This window comes from Zophobas morio, unplaced genomic scaffold (assembly GCF_036711695.1).
Source record: "Zophobas morio isolate AGI-343-1 ecotype UQ-CSIRO unplaced genomic scaffold, CSIRO_AGI_Zmor_V1 ptg000005l, whole genome shotgun sequence".
NCBI lineage: Eukaryota > Metazoa > Arthropoda > Insecta > Coleoptera > Tenebrionidae > Zophobas > Zophobas morio.
In genome coordinates this window covers 2,003,505-2,027,397 of record NW_026972110.1, presented here as the reverse complement: position 1 = coordinate 2,027,397, position 23,893 = coordinate 2,003,505, and the positions used below count along the sequence as shown (strand labels likewise).

The following is a 23,893-nucleotide window of genomic DNA, read 5'->3' as shown; positions in this document are numbered from 1 at the left end:
CTGATGTTCCAACAGACCAACTCAGTCGGAAATTGACATCTAGAGATTTTTTATGGTGTAATGGTCCAATTTAAGCGAAAATTTAAAATTTCAGCAAAAATGATATACTTAGAAATTAAAAACGTCATTAATTGTCATAATTTTCTCATTTCGCTGACTGTGACATTTTGATAAATTTTAACGTGTGTGTCAAACTGTTGCTGCTTGCGTACAGTACGCATTATGGAGTACATACTTAATTTTTTGAAAACAAGCAACTCTTCTGCAGTAAATAATGTATCTGAACGTAATAATCGGTTTATTAATGTTTCAAAAGCCTAATACAAACTGCAATTTACATCTTAAACAAACAGGAGATACTAGGGAAGTAAGGGTGTAATTAATTGTAATAATTTTCGTATTTTGATGACCTTGACAGGTATCTTTGGTGCCAAACTGCCTGTTGCATGTATACGGTACCCATTTAACAGGCAGTTTCGCATGATTTTTATTTTTTCCTAAAATATTTCATCTCTAAAAAAAGGGATTTTTAACAACAAAAGACTTTATATTACGCGTAAGAATATTCTGAGCAAGCTAAGTGTAAGTTTTATGCAGTATATGTTTTGTTATTAAAAAAAAAGTATATTTCTACATTATGAATTGTGTCTGGGCATGTTAAGTGGGTGCTGATGTCCTAACAGACCTACTCAGTCGGAAATTCACATCATTAGCAAACAGAAGTGGTTAAGGAAGTAAAAACAAAATTAAGTTTCGCCACTTTCGCATTTAGCTTACGTTGCCATGGATTTACGTATTTATTGGACAAACTAATTTGAGGTTTTTAATGGTGTAATGGTCCAATTCAAGCGAAAACTTAAAATTTCAGCAAAAGTGATATACTTGGAAATTAAAAACGTCATTAATTGTCAAAATTTTCTCATTTTGATGACTATGACATTTTGATAAATTTTAGCGTGTGCGTCAAACTGTTGCTGCTTGCGTACAGTACGCATAATGCAGTGCTTACTTAATTTTTTCGAAAACAAGCAACTTCTGCAGTAAAAAATGTATCTGAACGTAATAATCGGTTTATGAAAGTTTCAAAATCCTAATACAAACTGCAATTTACATCTTAAACAAACAGGAGATACTAGGGAAGTAAGGGTGTAATTAATTGTAATAATTTTCGTATTTTGATGACCTTGACAGGTATCTTTGGTGCCAAACTGCCTGTTGCATGCATACGGTACGCATTTAACAGGCAGTTTCGCATGATTTTTATTTTTTCCTAAAATATTTCATCTCTAAAAAAAGGGATTTTTTACAACAAAAGACTTTATATTACGCGGAAGAATGTTCTGAGCAAGCTAAGTGTAAGTATTATGCAGTATATGTTTTGTTATTAAAAAAAAAGTATATTTCTACATTATGAATTGTGTCTGGGCATGTTAAGTGGGTGCTGATGTCCTAACAGACCTACTCAGTCGGAAATTCACATCATTAGCAAACAGAAGTGGTTAAGGAAGTAAAAACAAAATTAAGTTTCACTACTTTCGCATTTAGCTTAAATTGCCATGGATTTACGTATTTATTGGACAAATTATTTAGAGGTTTTTAATGGTGTAATGGTCCAATTCAAGCGAAAACTTAAAATTTCAGCAAAAGTGATATACTTAGAAATTAAAAACGTCATTAATTGTCAAAATTTTCTCATTTTGCTGACTATGACATTTTATAAATTTTAGCGTGTGTGTCAAACTGTTGCTGCTTGCGTACAGTACGCATAATGCAGTACTTACTTAATTTTTTCGAAAACAAGCAACTTCTGCAGTAAATAATGTATCTGAACGTAATAATCGGTTTATTAATGTTTCAAAAGCCTAATACAAACTGCAATTTACATCTTAAACAAACAGGAGATACTAGGGAAGTAAGGGTGTAATTAATTGTAATAATTTTCGTATTCTGATGACCTTGACAGGTATCTTAGGTGCCAAATTGCCTGTTGCATGCATACGGTACGCATTTAACAGGCAGTTTCGCATGATTTTTATTTTTTCCTAAAATATTTCATCTCTAAAAAAAAGGGATTTTTAACAACAAAAGACTTTATATTACGCGTAAGAATATTCTGAGCAAGCTAAGTGTAAGTATTATGCAGTATATGTTTTGTTATTTAAAAAAAAGTATATTTCTACATTATGAATTGTGTCTGGACACGTTAAGTGGGTGCTGATGTCCTAACAGACCTACTCAGTCGGAAATTCACATCATTAGCAAAGAGAAGTGGTTAAGGAAGTAAAAACAAAATTAAGTTTCACTACTTTCGCATTTAGCTTAAGTTGCCATGGTTTTACGTATTTATTGGACAAACTAATTAGAGGTTTTTAATGGTGTAATGGTCCAATTCAAGCGAAAACTTAAAATTTCAGCAAAAGTGATATACTTGGAAATTAAAAACGTCATTAATTGTCATAATTTTCTCATTTTGCTGACTATGACATTTTGATAAATTTTAACGTGTGTGTCAAACTGTTGCCGCTTGCGTACAGTACGCATTATGGAGTACATACTTAATTTTTTGAAAACAAGCAACTCTTCTGCAGTAAATAATGTATCTGAACGTAATAATCGGTTTATTAATGTTTCAAAAGCCTCATACCAACTGCAATTTACATCTTAAACAAACAAGAGATACTAGGGAAGTAAGGGTGTAATTAATTGTAATAATTTTCGTATTTTGATGACCTTGACAGGTATCTTTGGTGCCAAACTGCCTGTTGAATGTATACGGTACGCATTTAACAGGCAGTTTCGCATGATTTTTATTTTTTCCTAAAATATTTCATCTCTAAAAAAAGGGATTTTTAACAACAAAAGACTTTATATTACGCGTAAGAATATTCTGAGCAAGCTAAGTGTAAGTATTATGCAGTATATATTTTGTTATTTAAAAAAAAGTATATTTTTCTACTCATTAAGGTTGAAGTTTGTCATTTTCCCATCGCTGGCAGTGGATGAAATTTCATTTCACCCTCTAGTGGAAAAATACTCGGCCGTCTACGATTTTAACGGGTCGTCCAGCCTGAGCGTTTCGCAGCTAGCGAAACGTGTCGCGTATCGCCTGCACCGACCGCACCGTCCGCTTCGCGCGCTTCGAAAATCATGACGCCTAGGCTGGACGACCCGTTAGTGTTTGACGTTTAATACTGCTAGTTTACACAAGTGAAAACAATGAACATGAGTGAGACTGACGAAGTTTCTGAAGAAATTTTGAATGCTGCCAATGCGGCATTTTCGAATCTGATACAAGTGCAGTTATTGATACAGGAAGCAGCCAACTAAGTTTAAACAAAGATACAAGTTCAAATAATACTTACGATAAAAGTGTAAATATTATTGGTGATAATTGCACAAATTGTTCTATTACAGTTAATGTATTTCAAAAATAAAATACCTACCATAAACAAACATTTATTTCCTAATTTCTTAGAAAAAATAGTATATGCAACTCGCGGATGAAGAAATTTCAACTTCATCCACTAGTTCCATAATGTACTATTCTACATTATGAATTGTGTCTGGACACGTTAAGTGGGTGCTGATGTCCTAACAGACCTACTCAGTCGGAAATTCACATCATTAGCAAAGAGAAGTGGTTAAGGAAGTAAAAACAAAATTAAGTTTCACTACTTTCGCATTTAGCTTAAGTTGCCATGGATTTACGTATTTATTGGACAAACTAATTAGAGGTTTTTAATGGTGTAATGGTCCAATTCAAGCGAAAACTTAAAATTTCAGCAAAAGTGATATACTTGGAAATTAAAAACGTCATTAATTGTCATAATTTTCTCATTTTGCTGACTATGACATTTTGATAAATTTTAACGTGTGTGTCAAACTGTTGCCGCTTGCGTACAGTACGCATTATGGAGTACATACTTAATTTTTTGAAAACAAGCAACTCTTCTGCAGTAAATAATGTATCTGAACGTAATAATCGGTTTATTAATGTTTCAAAAGCCTAATACAAACTGCAATTTACATCTTAAACAAACAGGAGATACTAGGGAAGTAAGGGTGTAATTAATTGTAATAATTTTCGTATTTTGATGACCTTGACAGGTATCTTTGGTGCCAAACTGCCTGTTGCATGTATACGGTACGCATTTAACAGGCAGTTTCGCATGATTTTTATTTTTTCCTAAAATATTTCATCTCTAAAAAAAGGGATTTTTAACAACAAAAGAATTTATATTACGCGTAAGAATATTCTGAGCAAGCTAAGTGTTAGTATTATGCAGTATATGTTTTGTTATTTAAAAAAAAGTATATTTCTACATTATGAATTGTGTCTGGACACGTTAAGTGGGTGCTGATGTCCTAACAGACCTACTCAGTCGGAAATTCACATCATTAGCAAAGAGAAGTGGTTAAGGAATTAAAAACAAAATTAAGTTTCACTACTTTCGCATTTAGCTTAAGTTGCCATGGATTTACGTATTTATTGGACAAACTAATTAGAGGTTTTTAATGGTGTAATGGTCCAATTCAAGCGAAAACTTAAAATTTCAGCAAAAGTGATATACTTGGAAATTAAAAACGTCATTAATTGTCATAATTTTCTCATTTTGCTGACTATGACATTTTGATAAATTTTAACGTGTGTGTGAAACTGTTGCCGCTTGCGTACAGTACGCATTATGGAGTACATACTTAATTTTTTGAAAACAAGCAACTCTTCTGCAGTAAATAATGTATCTGAACGTAATAATCGGTTTATTAATGTTTCAAAAGCCTAATACAAACTGCAATTTACATCTTAAACAAACAGGAGATACTAGGGAAGTAAGGGTGTAATTAATTGTAATAATTTTCGTATTTTGATGACCTTGACAGGTATCTTTGGTGCCAAACTGCCTGTTGCATGTATACGGTACGCATTTAACAGGCAGTTTCGCATGATTTTTATTTTTTCCTAAAATATTTCATCTCTAAAAAAAGGGATTTTTAACAACAAAAGAATTTATATTACGCGTAAGAATATTCTGAGCAAGCTAAGTGTAAGTATTATGCAGTATATGTTTTGTTATTTAAAAAAAAGTATATTTCTACATTATGAATTGTGTCTGGACATGTTAAGTGGGTGCTGAGGTCCTAACAGACCTACTCAGTCGGAAATTCACATCATTAGCAAAGAGAAGTGGTTAAGGAAGTAAAAACAAAATTAAGTTTCACTACTTTCGCATTTAGCTTAAGTTGCCATGGATTTACGTTTTTATTGGACAAACTAATTAGAGGTTTTTAATGGTGTAATGGTCCAATTCAAGCGAAAACTTAAAATTTCAGCAAAAGTGATATACTTAGAAATTAAAAACGTCATTAATTGTCAAAATTTTCTCATTTTGCTGACTATGACATTTTATAAATTTTAGCGTGTGTGTCAAAATGTTGCTGCTTGCGTACAGTACGCATAATGCAGTACTTACTTAATTTTTTCGAAAACTAGCAACTTCTGCAGTAAAAAATGTATCTGAACGTAATAATCGGTTTATTAATATTTCAAAAGCCTAATATAAACTGCAATTTACATCTGAAACAAACAGGAGATACTAGGGAAGTAAGGGTGTAATTAATTGTAATAATTTTCGTATTTTGATGACCTTGAGAGGTATCTTTGGTGCCAAACTGCCTGTTGCATGCATACGGTACGCATTTAACAGGCAGTTTCGCATGATTTTTATTTTTTCCTAAAATATTTCATCTCTAAAAAAAGGAAGTTTTAACAACAAAAACTTTATATTACGCGTAAGAATATTCTGAGCAAGCTAAGTGTAAGTATTATGCAGTATATGTTTTGTTATTTAAAAAAAAGTATATTTCTACATTATGAATTGTATCTGGACATGTTAAGTGGGTGCTGATGTCCTAACTGACCTACTCAGTCGGAAATTCACATCATTAGCAAACAGAAGTGGTTAAGGAAGTAAAAACAAAATTAAGTTTCACTACTTTCGCATTTAGCTTAAGTTGCCATGGATTTACGTTTTTATTGGACAAACTAATTAGAGGTTTTTAATGGTGTAATGGTCCAATTCAAGCGAAAACTTAAAATTTCACCAAAAGTGATATACTTGGAAATTAAAAACGTCATTAATTGTCATAATTTTCTCATTTTGCTGACTTTGATATTTTGATAAATTTTAACGTGTGTGTCAAACTGTTGCCGCTTGCGTACAGTACGCATTATGCAGTACATACTTAATTTTTTCGAAAACAAGCAACTCTTCTGCAGTAAATAATGTATCTGAACGTAATAATCGGTTTATTAATGTTTCAAAAGCCTAATACAAACTGCAATTTACATCTTAAACAAACAGGAGATACTAGGGAAGTAAGGGTGTAATGGATTGTAATAATTTTCGTATTTTGATGACCGACCTTGACAGGTATTTTTGGTGCCAAACTGCCTGTTGCATGCATACGGTACGCATTTAACAGGCAGTTTCGCATAATTTTTATTTTTTCCTAAAATATGTCATCTCTAAAAAAAGGGATTTTTAACAACAAAAGACTTTATATTACTCGTAAGAATATTCTGAGCAAACTAAGTGTAAGTATTATGCAGTATATGTTTTTTTATAAAAAAAAAGAAAATTTCTGCATTATGAATTGTGTCTGGACATGTTAAATGGATGCTGATGTCCTAACAGACCTACTCAGTCGGAAATTGACATCTTTAGCAAACAGAAGTGGTTAGGGAAGTAAAAACAAAATTAAGTTTCCCTACTTTCGCATTTCGCTTAAGTTGCCAGGGATTTACGTATTTATTGGACAAACTAATTGGAGATTTTTAATGGTGTAATGGTCCAATTCAAGCGAAAATTTAAAATTTCCGCAAAAGTGATACACTTAGAAATTAAAAACGTCATTAATTGTTATAATTTTCGCATTTTGCTGACTAGGACATTTGGTTGATTTTAACGTGTGTGTCAAACTGTTGCTGCTTGCGTACAGTACGCATTATGCAGTACTTACTAAATTTTTTCGAAAACAAGCAAGTTTTCAGTAAATAATGTATCTGAACGTAAAAATCGGTTTATTAATGTTTCAATAACCTAATACAAACTGCAATTTACATCTTAAACAAACAGGAGATACTTGGGAAGTAAGGGTGTACTTGATTGTAATAATTTTCGTATTTTGATGACCGACCTTGACAGGTATCTTTGGTGCCAAACTGCCTGTTACATGCATACGGTACGCATTTAACAGGCAGTTTCGCATGATTTTTATTTTTTCCTAAAATATTTCATCGTTAAAAAAAGGGATTTTTAACAACAAAAGACTTTATATTACGCGTAAGAATATTCTGAGCAAGCTAAGTGTAAGTTTTATGCTGGATATGTTTTGTTATTAAAAAAAAAAAGAATATTTCTGCATTATGGATTGTGTCTGGACATGTTAAATGGATGCTGATGTCCTAACAGACCCACTCAGTCGGAAATTGACATCTTTAGCAAACAGAGGTGGTTAGGGAATTAAAAACAAAATTAAGTTTCACTACTCTCGCATTTTGCTTAAGTTGCCAGGGATTTACGTATTTCTTGGACAAACTAATTAGAGGTTTTTAATGGTGTAAAAGTCCAATTCAAGCGAAAACTTAAAATTTCAGCAAAAGTGATATACTTAGAAATTAAAAACGTCATTAATTGTCAAAATTTTCTCATTTTGCTGACTGTGACATTTTGATAAATTTGAGCGTCTGTGTCAAATTGTTGCTGCTTGCGTACAGTACGCATAATGCAGTACTTACTTAATTTTTTCGAAAACAAGCAACTTCTGCAGTAAATAATGTATCTGAACGTAATAATCGGTTTATTAATATTTCAAAAGCCTAATACAAACTGCAATTTACATCTTAAACAAACAGGAGATACTAGGGAAGTAAGGGTGTAATTAATTGTAATAATTTTCGTATTTTGATGACCTTGAGAGGTATCTTTGGTGCCAAACTGCCTGTTGCATGCATACGGTACGCATTTAACAGGCAGTTTCGCATGATTTTTATTTTTTCCTAAAATATTTCATCTCTAAAAAAAGGGAGTTTTAACAACAAAAACTTTATATTACGCGTAAGAATATTCTGAGCAAGCTAAGTGTAAGTATTATGCAGTATATGTTTTGTTATTTAAAAAAAAGTATATTTCTACATTATGAATTGTGTCTGGACATGTTAAGTGGGTGCTGATGTCCTAACAGACCTACTCAGTCGGAAATTCACATCATTAGCAAACAGAAGTGGTTAAGGAAGTAAAAACAAAATTAAGTTTCACTACTTTCGCATTTAGTTTTAAGTTGCCATGGATTTACGTATTTATTGGACAAACTAATTAGAGGTTTTTAATGGTGTAATGGTCCAATTCAAGCGAAAACTTAAAATTTCAGCAAAAGTGATATACTTAGAAATTAAAAACGTCATTAATTGTCATAATTTTCTCATTTTGCACACTATGACATTTTGATAAATTTTAACGTGTGTGTCAAACTGTTGCCGCTTGCGTACAGTACGCATTATGCAGTACATACTTAATTTTTTCGAAAACAAGCAACTCTTCTGCAGTAAATAATGTATCTGAACGTAATAATCGGTTTATTAATGTTTCAAAAGCCTAATACAAACTGCAATTTACATCTTAAACAAACAGGAGATACTAGGGAAGTAAGGTTGTAATTGATTGTAATAATTTTCGTATTTTGATGACCGACCTTGACAGGTATCTTTGGTGCCAAACTGCCTGTTGCATGCATACGGTACGCATTTAACAGGCAGTTTCGCATGATGTTTATTTTTTCCTAAAATATTTCATCGTTAAAAAAAGGGATTTTTAACAACAATAGTTATTTATTATACAAGCGGTTAAAGTGAATGTTTAATGAGCGGTCAGTTTAAGGCGAGAGCGGCGTATGCCGCGAGCACCTTAAGACCGCGAGTTACACATTCATTTTAAACGCGAGTGTAATACAAAATTTTATTCAATTTTGACAACCCCAAGTCCCAAATTGTGAAAAAATTGGTGATTCAAAGTTCAGACTCGAGAAACGTCAGAATTGACAGCGACCAAATAATAGTATATTATTAACTAAGGTTGTGAAGACAGACATTCTAGACCGAGCGCAAATTAGAACCTGAGACGCGCAGCGTCGAGGGCTCTAAAGCGCGAGGTCTAGAATTGGCTTCACAAACGTGGTTAATATACTATTTTTTCCACTAGTAGCTCATTTGAGATTTGCGAATTTTCAAAATGTTTTTTCTGAAGTGCATCAATAAAAACGTGTACTCACGTCATTTTAGTAAGCTTTGGAATTTTATTATTTTTTGACAATCCAGAAATGGTCCAGAACTTTTGTTTTAATTTCCTCCATATTTCCCGTTTTTAATAAATTTTTGTGTGAAAAATGTTGTAAAGTGAACCATCATGTACCCCTCCTCATTCCGTCGTACTTACGCGACCGCGACAAATTTGGCTGAAAAAGGTATGGACCTTTTATCGTTAAAGCGACACGGGGAATGGAAATCCTCCAGCATAGCAGAAGGATACAACGACGGCTCGATCTTCAATAAAAAAAAAATCGCCGAAATCGTCCAAAGCTCATCTACGGCAAATCAAGTCAAACCAAATCGGAACCATGATTCAGTTTCAGTCCCGTAAACTAAGTTTTCACTCCCATCAACTTCATCAACTTAGTTTCACCAATTTATCCTCAATTTATAATCAATTCAGGGTTTGGAAATCATTCCAGGGCATAATTTAAAAGCAAATTTTCCAAAATGATCGTTTTCAGGTTATGTCTCAGTTTTTCTGACAGTTGTGGACAGTTGTCACATTAGGTGGCCAACTTCACGTTTACATTATTGACCAAGGTTCACAATTTTCCAAATTACAGACCTCTAGACAAGTCGACAATTAGCCATTGTAATGCTACTAGTGGAAAAAAATTTTATTTCGCTAGCGGTTTAAAAACTTTATGGTCTACCGGATAAACCAAAGCTTTAGTGGCCTACTGACGGCAAAATAACGTTTGTTTACATGTCAAAATTGAATAAAAGACTTTATATTACGCGTAAGAATATTCTGAGCAAACTAAGTGTAAGTATTATGCAGTATATGTTTTTTTATTAAAAAAAAAAGAATATTTCTGCATTATGAATTGTGTCTGGACATGTTAAATGGATGCTGATGTCCTAACAGACCTACTCAGTCGGAAATTGACATCTTTAGCAAACAGAAGTGGTTAAGGAAGTAAAAACAAACTTAAGTTTCACTATTTTTGCATTTTGCTTAAGTTGCCAGGAATTTATGTATTTATTGGACAAACTAATTAGAGGTTTTTAATGGTATAAAAGTCCAATTCAAGCGAAAACTTAAAATTTCAGCAAAAGTATAAATACTTAGAAATAAAAAACGTCATTACCTAATTGTGATAATTTTCGGATCTTACTGACTATGACATTTTGATAGATTTTAACGTGTGTATCAAACTGTTGCTGCTTGCGTACAGTACGCATTATGCTGTACTTACTTAATTTTTTAGAAAACAAGCAACTTCTGCAGTAAATAATGTATTTGAACGTAATAATCGGTTTATTAATGTTTCAATACCCTAATACAAACTGTAATTTACATTTTAAACAAACAGAAGATACTAGGGAAGTAAGGGTGTAATTAATTGTAATAATTTTCGTATTTTTATGACCTTGACAGGTATCTTGGGTGCCAAACTGCCTGTTGCATGCATACGGCACGCATTTAACAGGCAGTTTCGCATGATTTTTATTTTTTCCTAAAATATTTCATGGTTAAAAAAAGGGATTTTTGACAACAAAGACCCTATATTACGCGTAAGAAAATTCTGAGCAAGTTAAGTGTAAGTATTATGCAGTATATGTTTTGTTATTAAAAAAAAATATATTTCTACTTTATGAATTGTGTCTGGACATGTTAAGTGGGTGCTGATGTCCTAACAGACCCACTCAGTCGGAAATTAACATCTTTAGCAAACAGAAGTGATTGGGGAAGTAAAAACAAAATTAAGTTTCACCACTTTCGCATTTTGCTTAAGTTGCCAGGGATTTACGTATTTATTGGACAAACTAATTAGAGGTTTTTAATGGTGTAATGGTCCAATTCAAACGAAAACAAAAAATTTCAGCAAAAATGATATACTTAGAAATTAAAAACGTCATTAATTGTCATAATTTTCTCATTTTGCTGACTATGACATTTTGATAAATTTTAACGTGTGTGTCAAACTGTTGCCGCTTGCGTACAGTACGCATTATGCAGTACATACTTAATTTTTTCGAAAACAAGCAACTTCTGCAGTAAATTTTGTATCTGAACGTAATAATCGGTTTATTAATGTTTCTGTGAATACTACTGTGAATACATTGGAATTGGCCAAAACTAATTGAGAATAAACTTGTCTAGCTTTATTGAAACGTCTTCTTGCGACGACAATCAGAGACTTACTTCGACTACATTCCAACGACATAAAACAAAGAGTAGGGAGCGAGACACCTGCATCCGCTTTGCAGCGTCTGACATCATTCGTCTCCCAACAAAAACAAGCAAACTTTAAATTCACAAATAAAAATACTTATTCTAACAGTTTCAAAAGCCTAATACAAACTGCAATTTACATCTTAAACAAACAGGAGATACTAGGGAAGTAAGGGTGTAGTTGATTGTAATAATTTTCGTATTTTGATGACCGACCTTGACAGGTATCTTTGGTGCCAAACTGCCTGTTGCATGCATACGGTACGCATTTAACAGGCAGTTTCGCATGATTTTTATTTTTTCCTAAAATATTTCATCTCTAAAAAAAGGGATTTTTAACAACAAAAGACTTTATATTACTCGTAAAAATATTCTGAGCAAGTTAAGTGTAAGTATTATGCTGTATATGTTTTGTTATTAAAAAAAAAAGAAAATTTATGCATTATGAATTGTGTCTGGACATGTTAAATGGATGCTGATGTCCTAACAGACCCACTCAGTCGGAAATTGACATCTTTAGCAAACAGAAGTGGTTAGGGAATTAAAAACAAAATTAAGTTTCACTACTTTCGCATTTTGCTTAAGTTGCCAGGGATTTACGTATTTCTTGGACAAACTAATTAGAGGTTTTTAATGGTGTAAAAGTCCAATTCAAGCGAAAACTTAAAATTTCAGCAAAAGTGATATACTTAGAAATTAAAAACGTCATTAATTGTCAAAATTTTCTCATTTTGCTGACTGTGACATTTTGATAAATTTGAGCGTGTGTGTCAAATTGTTGCTGCTTGCGTACAGTACGCATAATGCAGTACTTACTTAATTTTTTCGAAAACAAGCAACTTCTGCAGTAAATAATGTATCTGAACGTAATAATCGGTTTATTAATATTTCAAAAGCCTAATACAAACTGCAATTTACATCTTAAACAAACAGGAGATACTAGGGAAGTAAGGGTGTAATTAATTGTAATAATTTTCGTATTTTGATGACCTTGAGAGGTATCTTTGGTGCCAAACTGCCTATTGCATGCATACGGTACGCATTTAACAGGCAGTTTCGCATGATTTTTATTTTTTCCTAAAATATTTCATCGTTAAAAAAAGGGATTTTTAACAACAAAAGACTCTATATTACGCGTAAGAATATTCTGAGCAAACTAAGTGTAAGTATTTTGCAGGATATGTTTTTTATTAAAAAAAAAAGAATATTTCTGCATTATGAATTGTGTCTGGACATCTTAAATGGATGCTGATGTCCTAACAGAACCACTCAGTCGGAAATTGACATCTTTAGCAAACAGAAGTGGTTAGGGAAGTAAAAACAAACTTGAGTTTCACTACTTTCTCATTTTGCTTAAGTTGCCAGGGATTTACGGATTTATTGGACAAACTAATTAGAGGTTTTTAATGGTGGAAAAGTCCAATTCAAGCGAAAACTTAAAATTTCAGCAAAAGTGATTTACTTAGAAATTAAAAACGTCGTTAATTGTCATAATTTTCGCATTTTGCTGACCATGACATTTTGATAGATTTTAACGTGTGTGTCAAACTGTTGCCGCTTGCGTACCATACGCATAATGCAGTACTTACTTAATTTTTTCGAAAGCAAGCAAGTTCTGCAGTAAATAATATATTTGAACGTAAAATTCGGTTTATTAATGTTTCAATACCCTAATACAAACTGCAATTTACATCTTAAACAAACAGGAGATACTAGGGAAGTAAGGGTGTAATTAATTGTAATAATTTTCGTATTTTGATGACCTTGACAGGTATCTTGGGTGCCAAACTGCCTGTTGCAAGCATACGGTACGCATTTAACAGGCAGTTTCGCATGATTTTTATTTTTTCCTAAAATATTTCATCGTTAAAAAAAGGAATTTTTAACAACAAAAGACTTTATATTACGCGGAAGAATATTCTGAGCAAGCTAAGTGTATATGTTTTGTTATTAAAAAAAAAGAATATTTCTACATTATGAATTGTGTCTGGACATGTTAAGTGGGTGCTGATGTCCTAACAGACCCACTCAGTCGGAAATTGACATCTTTAGCAAACAGAAGTGGTTAGGGAATTAAAAACAAAATTAAGTTTCACTACTTTCGCATTTTGCTTAAGTTGCCAGTGATTTACGTATTTATTGGACAAACTAATTAGAGGTTTTTAATGGTGTAAAAGTCCAATTCAAGCGAAAACTTAAAATTTCAGCAAAAGTGAAATACTTACAAATTAAAAACGTCATTAATTGTCATAATTTTCTCATTTGAATAAAATAAAATAAAATAAAAAAAAATTTTGCTGACTGTGACATTTTGATAAATTTTAGCGTCTGTGTCAAACTGTTGCTGCTTGCGTATGTACGCATAATGCAGTACTTACTTAATTTTTTCGAAAACAAGCAACTTCTGCAGTAAATAATGTATCTGAACGAAATAATCGGTTTATTAATGTTTCAAAAGCCTAATACAAACTGGAGTTTACATCTTAAACAAACAGGAGATACTAGGGAAGTAAGGGTGTAATTAATTGTAATTATTTTCGTATTTTGATGACCTTGACAGGTATTTTGGGTGCCAAACTGCCTGTTGCATGCATACGGTACGCATTTAACAGGCAGTTTCGCATGATTTTTATATTTTCCTAAAATAATTCATCTTTAAAAAAAGGAATTTTTAACAACAAAAGACTTTATATTACGCGTGAGAGTATTCTGAGCAAGCTAAGTGTAAGTGTTATGCAGTCTATGTTTTGTTATTAAAAAAAAAGAATATTTCTACATTATGAATTGTGTCTGGACATGTTAAGTGGGTGCTGATGTCCTAACAGACCTACTCAGTCGGAAATTGACATCTTTAGCAAACAGAAGTGGTTTGGGAAGTAAAAACAAAATTAAGTTTCACCACTTTCGCATTTTGCTTAAGTTGCCAGGGATTTACGTATTTATTGGACAAACTAATTAGAGGTTTTTAATGGTGTAATGGTCCAATTCAAACGAAAACAAAAAATTTCAGCAAAAGTGATATACTTAGAAATTAAAAACGTCATTTATTGTCATAATTTTCGCATTTTGCTGACCATGATATTTTGATAGATTTTAACGTGTGTGTCAAACTGTTGCCGCTTGCGTACCATACGCATAATGCAGTACTTACTTAATTTTTTCGAAAACAAGCAACTTCTGCAGTAAGTAATGTATTTGAACGTAATAATCTGTTTATTAATGTTTCAATAGCCTAATACAAACTGTAATTTACATCTTAAACAAACAGGAGATACTAGGGAAGTAAGGGTAAAATTAATTGTAATAATTTTCGTATTTTGATGACCTTGACAGGTATCTTGGGTGCCAAACTGCCTGTTGCATGCATACGGTACGCATTTAACAGGCAGTTTCGCATGATTTTTATTTTTTCCTAAAATATTTCATCGTTAAAAAAAGGAATTTTTAACAACAAAAGACTTTATATTACGCGGAAGAATATTCTGAGCAAGCTAACTGTCAGTATTATGCTGTATATGTTTTGTTATTAAAAAAAAAGAATATTTCTACATTATGAATTGTGTCTGGACATGTTAAGTGGGTGCTGATGTCCTAACAAACCCACTCAGTCGGAAATTGACATCTTTAGCAAACAGAAGTCATTAGGGAAGTAAAAACAAAATTAAGTTTCATTACTTTCGCATTTTGCTTAAGTTGCCAGGGATTTACGTATTTATTGGACAAACTAATTAGAGGTTTTTAATGGTGTAAAAGTCCAATTCAAGCGAAAACTTAAAATTTCAGCAAAAGTGATATACTTAGAAATTAAAAACGTCATTAATTGTCATAATTTTCTCATTTTGCTGACTATGACATTTTGATAAATTTTAGCGTGTGTGTCAAAGTGTTGCTGCTTGCGTACAGTACGCATAATGCAGTACTTACTGAATTTTTTCGAAAACAAGCAACTTCTGCAGTAAGTAATGTATTTGAACGTAATAATCGGTTTATTAATGTTTCAATAGCCTAATACAAACTGTAATTTACATCTTAAACAAACAGGAGATACTAGGGAAGTAAGGGTGTAATTAATTGGAATAATTTTCGTATTTTGATGACCTTGAGAGGTATCTTTGGTGCCAAACTGCCTGTTGCATGCATACGGTACGTATTTAACATGCAGTTTCGCATGTTTTTTTTTCCTATAATATTTCATCATCAAAAAAAGGGATTTTTAACAACAAAAGGCTTCATATTACGCATAAGAATATTCTGAGCAAGTTAAATGTGAGTAGTCTGCAGAATGTGTTTAAAAAAAAAAGAATATTTCCACTTTATGAATTGTGTCTGGACATGTTAAGTGGGTGCTGATGTCCTAACAGACCCACTCAGTCGGAAATTGACATCTTTAGCAAACAGAAGTGATTAGGGAAGTAAAAACAAAATTAAGTTTCACTACTTTAGCATTTTGCTTAAATTGCCAGGGATTTACGTATTTATTGGACAAACTAATTAGAGGTTTTTAATGGTGTAATGGACTAATTCAAGCGAAAATTTAAAATTTCAGCAAGAGTGGCATACTTGGAAACTAAAAACGTCATTAATTGTCATAATTTTCGCATTTTGCTGACACTGTCAGGTAAATAAGTTTGTGCCAAAATGCCTGTTGCATGCATACGGTATTTAACAGGCAGTTTCGCATGATTTGTATTTTTCCACAAAACTGTAAATCTAAAAAAAGCGGTTTTCTCTACTTTTACGTTTTCTCTACCTTCCGTGACACCTACAGTACGAAGGTGTCCCGTTTCTGTCTGTCTGGCCGTCTGTCTGTACATCTGTCTGCGGTCCCGGATTTTTATGAATTATGATACAGATAATCTACGAGCCACCGATTGTTGTCAAATTTTGTATTTATATTAGGAATATCTTGTAGGTAATATCAATTCCCGCTTGAATTGGGCTATTGGAACATCGAAAACCATTAGCACACCCAGATACAATCTATCCCATAGAAATTCCTAGTTTTTTAAGCAAATACAGTATAATCAGCGTGCTTAGAATATTCTTATGAGTAACATAGAGTGTTTTGTTCTTAAAAATCACTTCCTTTTTGATTTAAAATTTTGGGGGAAAATAAATGTCATGCGAAACTCCCTGTTAAATGCGTACCGAACGCATACAACAGGTAGTTTGGCACACACTTTAGTCCCGGTCACTGTTAGCAAAATGCGAAATAAAGACAACAAATAATGCCTTTACTTCCCTAGTATTTTCTATTTGTTAAAGGTTTCAATTTCCGCTTGACTTGGGCTATTGGAACATCTAAAACCACTTTGAATTTCCAGATACAAACAATTGTGTCGAAATGTTTTATTTTTTAAAAAAGTAATTCTAAGGGTGACGTACTTAGAATATTCTTATACGTAACACAAATCCTTTTGTTTTTTGGATTTACAATTTTGTTGAAACTTACCGCAAACTTTATTAATTATAACATTTTAAATATAAATGCCAAAGTGCCTTTTAAATATAATTAAATTTTGTTTGGCCATCTATCGTCGAGGGGCTGAACTATGCCGTATTTTCCTTATGTGCGAAACTGACTAGTTTATGAGTTTGGTCTACTACAGTGTTGCCATAGTGTGCCGACCGTGCCAAAGTTCCGGGATTACATACATATATATATATATATATATATATATATTTCATTGAAATTCGTTGTCATGTATAGTGAACCAAGACCTATAAGGTTATATGGCCATCATAAAAGTAGTTGACCGCAAATAAATACCCCCTTTGTGTGGTTCGCACTAAGCTTACCGGTTGGCAATAAATCATCTTCTAAACATTTCTTGCTCATATTTAACAGGGCCGGCTTTCAAAGCGAGTGGTTATTTCGGAACCCTCAGCGGCTGCAGGTAGTAAAGAAATAGTGGAGTGGTGGATTTTCATATTTAGTGAAAGCCGCCCCTGAACGAAACCGCAAGAGCCGGTCGAGCTGCAGTGGACACGTTATTTAAGACCCTAAAACCTTTTCTATTGTAAACAACTTAACTTCGACACAATGGGATGATTTTATGATGGCCATATAACCTTATAACTCTTGGTTCACTATACTTACTTATAAATTTTACAATCCCAAGATAATTAATTTTATAATAACCTGTTTGTGTTGTAACCGCTATTGTCACCATCGCCACTGTCCCCATGAATTATTTTCTAAATTTAATTTTTGCCAGAACCTCAATAACATTATTCATCCTTTACAATGTGAAAATTAAAACAACCGACTGGAGCTTGTCTTCATAAATCTCTTATACGATCTTTGTGATCGAGCGGTAAATCACATGACGTATCTTTAAAAATCAAAACCTCTATTATTTTTGGAAACTTTGGTACGCGGTTATCACCAGTGTTTTCGGCTTACAAAATTCTAAAATACTTCTATAAACATTGACGGTTTTTTTCGTCGGAAATGAGATACTAAAAACAGCTTCTTCGGCACAAACATGGGCATTGTTTAAAGATGTTGGTAAAGTATTAAAAAAAAAACTGTATGAAAGTTAAATAGAGAAAGATGTGGACAGGTTATATTTAAAGTATCGTAACAATAGGTCTGTTAATAATGGAGATATTACATTTCTAAAATTGCATTGAAAACTCCATAAGAGAGCTAAACGTGTTGACTCGCCTTAAACAGAAGCGAAATGGGATAAATAGATAGACCGAATTTTTTTTAAGCCACCTACGACGTAAGAAACGTTTATTGTATTGCCACCGTACAAAGCAATGCCTACAAATAAAAAAAACTCATCCTAATAAAACTTTCGGGTACCTCTTTAGAGTCATAAACTTCTTTTAACAGTTCTAAAAAACTTGTGATTATCACCGATAGAAGTCTGTAGGTAATGCGGTATTATGTACACTGCGTTAAATGTTGTTACTTGTTAAAATTCGAATTATTTTACAAATTAAAATATTAATGTGTATGTGTACAATAAAAATTTTAATTGTAATTACTAATTACTATTCCGTCAGTAGTTATTTGTGCACACATTATGCATTGCACGTAAAGACGAAGATAAAAGAGATTACATCATCCTGGAACTGATTGTTCTTTGCAAAATTAATCGTGAAGTCAAATGAGTTCCTTTACCGGAGCAGCACAGGAGCTAATCGGGCGTGTTATTACTACCACCGGGTGTGGATGAATTCGCGTTATTTCTGTTTTCTTTCGGCGATCGTTATTGCCACAAATAAACGACAACATCCACAAGCAATGCACGTGAAATAGTCGAGCGACTTAATTCACCGTTTTGAAAGATTATTTGCAAGTACGCTGAAGACAAGCGTCGTTTGATCTCGAAAACATGTATTTATAAAACCTGAACATTTTGCTGAACGAGGCCCGACCATCTTGATTATAAATAGTCGCGTTATCATTTATGACCTGTTACAGAATTTAATGTCAAATCTCATAGTAAACAGTTTGATGATAATGGTATTTGTGACGGCATTCCCAGTTACCGAGTTCTGACTTGCTTTTTTGTTTCTAGCCGTGGCCCCTGCATCGAGTTTTAGTCCAATAAATGGAGGAAACGGCGCAACTTTTACGGGGAACGGAAACAGTAACACCTCCGTGGATTCAATAGAAGAACCTGTTAGGACAGCCAGCACCAGTTCGAGTCATTCGCCCCAGCCTCAACCAGCGTCTTCTACCACAAACACTTCCAGTACCAATAGCAACAGTCAGAGCAAACCTCCTTACTCATATGTAGCACTGATAGCAATGGCTATTCAATCGTCCCATTTAAAACGGGCGACGTTATCAGAAATCTATGCCTACATCACGGCCAAATTTCCCTATTTTGAGCGTAATAAGAAAGGTTGGCAGAACTCAATAAGACATAATCTCAGCCTCAACGAGTGTTTCGTCAAAGTTCCCCGCGAAGGCGGTGGAGAACGGAAGGGCAACTACTGGACTCTGGATCCTCAGTACGAAGACATGTTCGAAAATGGAAACTATCGAAGGCGAAGGCGGATGAAAAGACCATATCGAAGTGCCCAACCGTACCCGAAAGCTTTCTTTGGAGATGCTCTAGGGCAACACGGGTTGCCTTTGGCGCGCAATATTTTCACACCACCCTCGTACCCGCCCCCATATTCGCGTTACGATACTGCTACTTGGCTGGGGCAGTCACAGCTGGCTTCGTATACAAGCTGTAACAGCGCTGGAGGATACTCCCAGCAAGGCTATCCGAGCCCTACACCTTTCAGTCCATGCGGCGTAAGACAAGAAGCTGCCGCAAGATACCCTCCCTATTGGCCTCCCGACAGTGAGTACCCCCCCGGCCCCCACAGTTCGCCCCCTGCTGACCCACAGCTCCTGTTACAGTGGTGACTACAGTGAAAGAGGAGCCTAGCAGCCCTACCTACCCTAAGTGCTTCATTTAAAAAACTACAACCAGTTGCTGATGTACATCGCGGCTTTGGAAGAACACATTTAAGATTTTTTTAATTCAAGAACTTTGCTGTTTTGATAATTTCCAAATTTATTTTTGAAACAACTCCTTAGAAGCACTAATATCGTAGAAATTTATTTTGTTTATTTATATTCCGTCCAATTCAAGCAATTGGATCTTTCTAAGGATCCTTGTTTATATGTATTTATGTAATTTAATTATGTATGTTTAACATAAATGATTTATCTGTGAATTACAATTGTTTTTTTTATTGTTAATTTTCTTTACATTTAACTAATGTACTAGTGAAAAAGTTTTAAATAAAATTTCCCAGTAATGTTGAACATATTTATTGTAATGGAACTAAATTTACTATTAATCAAAGTTTAAATAGACAGTTTGTGCACATTGTAGTACTGCAAGTTTTATCTTAAATGGCCCCAAAGGTACCATGTGATCGAAAAAAAAAACATCAAGAGAGCTATACAGTAAAAAAGCTTGTATTGGCAAAAATAAAATGTATAAAATTAAACGAATTGATCTATCAATAACACGAGGCACAACAGTTAACACATTGTTTAATGAAAAACAGTATAACGCTAAAACAAATGCTGAAAGTGATGTCCCTCAATTTCCGCTCTTCGCTTCTTGTTACTGAAGGCGTTTATTAAATATTGACGCGTGCTTTAGTTACACACATTCTGAATCGCCTCTGGAGTTTATTTAAATATTATATGCGGGCGATTTATAAAAGCACTGTTCTTTAGATAAGGAAAAACAGAATAATCGAAACTCGTCAGATATGGGGACAGTTTCCATCAAAAATTCAGGCAATAATTCCATTGTCTCACGAGTTTTATGGGAATATCTTGCTGAAAATACCCATCCCTTAATTTGTTTTTACATAGCTGCTCAATGTAGTTTCCAACAAATTGTTTCGGCATCTTCAGGGTTAACTGTCAGTGAAAAATATTGGATCTATGTACAATTTGCCTTCTCGAAACTGCAAATCATAAACCGATCTTTGGGGAATGTAAGGATTGTTCAACCAATTGCATAGGGATTTTCACTCGACACAATTTGCATTGTTGGCCAGAAAGATGGATCCACCCTTCGTCAACCAAAAAGGTCTTATCGAGAATGTCATCGTTCACGTGATTTTGAAACCACTGACAGTAATAATAATTAACGCGTATACAGCGTGTTATTGAAAGGTACGTACAAAATAAAATCGGTAGTTGGTCTCGAAGTATGGGTGCTAAAAATAAAAAAAAGTTCAGGTAAAAGTGTTCTCCTTTTAGATATACAAATTATTAAAATTTATGTCCAAATTCATGTGAGAGACCAGTTTGTTGGGAAAGCTTTCGGATGGAAATCTTAGGCGAGTGTTCTGTCTATACACCCTCTCATCTGTTACACTCTCTTCCGTCTTTTTTTTGCATATACCGGGTGACTCAAAAAAAAATCATGAAATCTACTGCGAAAAAAAAACATAATAAACATGCAGTCGTCACGTTTCCGACAGCGAGGGAAGTACTGTCTAAACTCTTTAGACCAATTTTTTGGATTTGCTTGGAGGGTGACTCAAAAAGATTAATGAATGCGTGAATTTATTTTATTGATTTAATCGGGAACTGCTAAACTGAATGCTTTGAAATCTTGGAGATGTTTTAAAGTTATTGTAAATTGTTAATCAAAATATATCTAAATAGATATAGTTTGAGATGACGTCATAAATTTTTTGGAATAAATATTCCAAAAAATTTTGCCGAATACATTCTACCCAAAATGTGCAAAATATGATGAGTTTTTACGTGTGATTTATCATTGCATTAATATTTTTTAGATTTGCTTAAACAGGTGGCCCAAAAAAATTAAGGAATAAGGAGATTTCAAGTTGGATTTGCGAAAATGCAAGCCCCGTTGCTGCGGTTATTTCGATGACAGTTGTTGCGATTCGTGATATGATTCGTCCTCGCGGCTGCTATCATCTTCCATGGGGCAAGGAGGACTTGGGAAATTGTAAATCCAACTTGAAATTGGCCTGTAAGTTAGTTTATTTTATTGATTAAATCAGAAACGGCTAACTCCATTTTTCCAATAAATTTTGGCAATACGAGATTGTTATTTTTAGTATTACACTGCACCAATCCAAGTTGATATACATGTCCTTGCAAAAATGTTGATGATGTCATTACATTGTGTAAAGAAAAAACTCAACTCGAAAATTCTGAATATGTTTCAGTGTACTTTAGGTGTGAGGGAAGTTCTGTCGAAACAACTTTCCACCAAATTTTCGGTGTATAAACATAAATAATCGCAGTTAAGCAGTGTACACCGCACACTACACTTTTTCCAGTTAGTTATCTGCTTTAAATATATTTCATATTATGTGTGGACCGTGCCGCCGAACAAATTAATACCCATTTGAATGTTCGAATCATTTATCCTGTGTAACACAGAGTGACGAATTTTTACTTCCCAATGTGCAGGCGAAGGAAATATTGTAATAGGATCATGTGTGCTCGACGCTTCAAGACTTGAAGAGCACGAAAAAAGTGGTCTTCCATTTCCATCGGTGTGTCGTCTTTGTCGATTTTTATTAGACAGATAATCTTCGAAATTACTGGACCGATTGTTGTGTGTTAGGAATATCGTGTAGACGATAAAACGCTAACCAAAATTTGTGTAACCATCCCCACCAAAATAAGATGACGTCATTGCCAAAATTTACAGTAGTAAATGATATTATAAATTTTATAATCTTCTTTACATATAAAAGGCAATGTCCCGACTGACCTATCAACGCCCAGCCCAAACCGCTAATGCTAGAAAGTTGAAATTTGGAGAGAATGTTCATTTTATACTGGAGGCATCGTTTAAGAAGGGATTTCTCGAAATTCATCCCCTAAGGGAGTTAAAAAGGGGTGATAAAATTTGTATAGGACCAGTATGTCTACTGTAAATTTACATCGTTACGTGAAACCTGGTACATTTTAATTCTCTTCAATACAAATAAGGAAATACATATTTAAGCATTTTCGGAGATTCGACCCCGAAGGGAGTGAAAAATGGTGTCAAAGTTTGGGCGGGTAAGTTTGTATAGGAACAATATTTCTACTATAAATTGAAATTTTTACGGGAAACTTAGTATTAATGTTCTTCAACACAAATAATGAAACCCGTCTTTAAGCATTTTCTAAAATTTAACCCCAAAGGGGGTGAAATGTGGAGTCTAAGTTTGTATGGGAAAATATTTTTATGCTGATGTTTACTTACTAATGGTCTTCAGCACAAATAATAAAACACGTATTTAACCATTTTTACAGATTCAACCCCTATGGGGGTGAAATATGGAAATATGGTGGCTAGGCTTGTGTGGGAATATGTATTTCTGTTGTAAATTTAAATTTTTACGTGAAACTTGATATTAAATTAATGCTCTTCAATACAAAGAATGACACCCGTATTTAAGCATTTTCCAAGATTCAACCCTCAAAGGAGTGAAAAGTGGTGACGAAGTTTGTATGGGAAAATATTTCTACTGTAAATTTTTACGTGGAACTTGGATTTGGATTAATACTTTTCAACACAAATAATGAAATACGTATTTCAGATTTTTTTCGAGATTCCACCCCTAACAAGATGAAAGGGGGTGACAAAGTGTGTATGAAGAAAAATATTTTTAGGTCGAGTTTTACTGGAAACTTTGTATTAATGTCCTTCAACACATTTTTTTACTTGAAGCTTGGTAATAATGCTCTTTAACACAACGAATCGTCTACGCGAGCGAAGCCGCTAGCGAAAAGCTAGTACAACATATTCCTGTACTTATGATTTATGAATCCGTGTAAAGTTTTTATCCGAAAAATCCTGATTTTTGAAAAAAAATCACAATTGAGTAAC

General features: G+C 33.5%; 1 protein-coding gene across 2 annotated transcripts in view; it reads left to right on the top strand.

The window, feature by feature from the left end:
• The window catches only part of LOC135121277 (forkhead box protein L2-like), a 184,065-nt gene extending 163,839 nt beyond the window's left edge, over positions 1 to 20,226 (top strand). The window contains exons 3-4 of one of the 2 annotated variants that reach the window (XM_064045601.1): positions 19,082 to 19,861; positions 19,921 to 20,221. In XM_064045601.1, the coding sequence (XP_063901671.1) occupies positions 19,082 to 19,861; positions 19,921 to 19,979 (839 nt within the window). In that variant the 3' untranslated portion in view covers positions 19,980 to 20,221. Of the gene's footprint in view, positions 1 to 19,081 lie in introns of both variants that reach the window. The other variant, XM_064045592.1, reaches the window with a different exon arrangement.
• Positions 20,227 to 23,893: the final 3,667 nt, after the last annotated feature.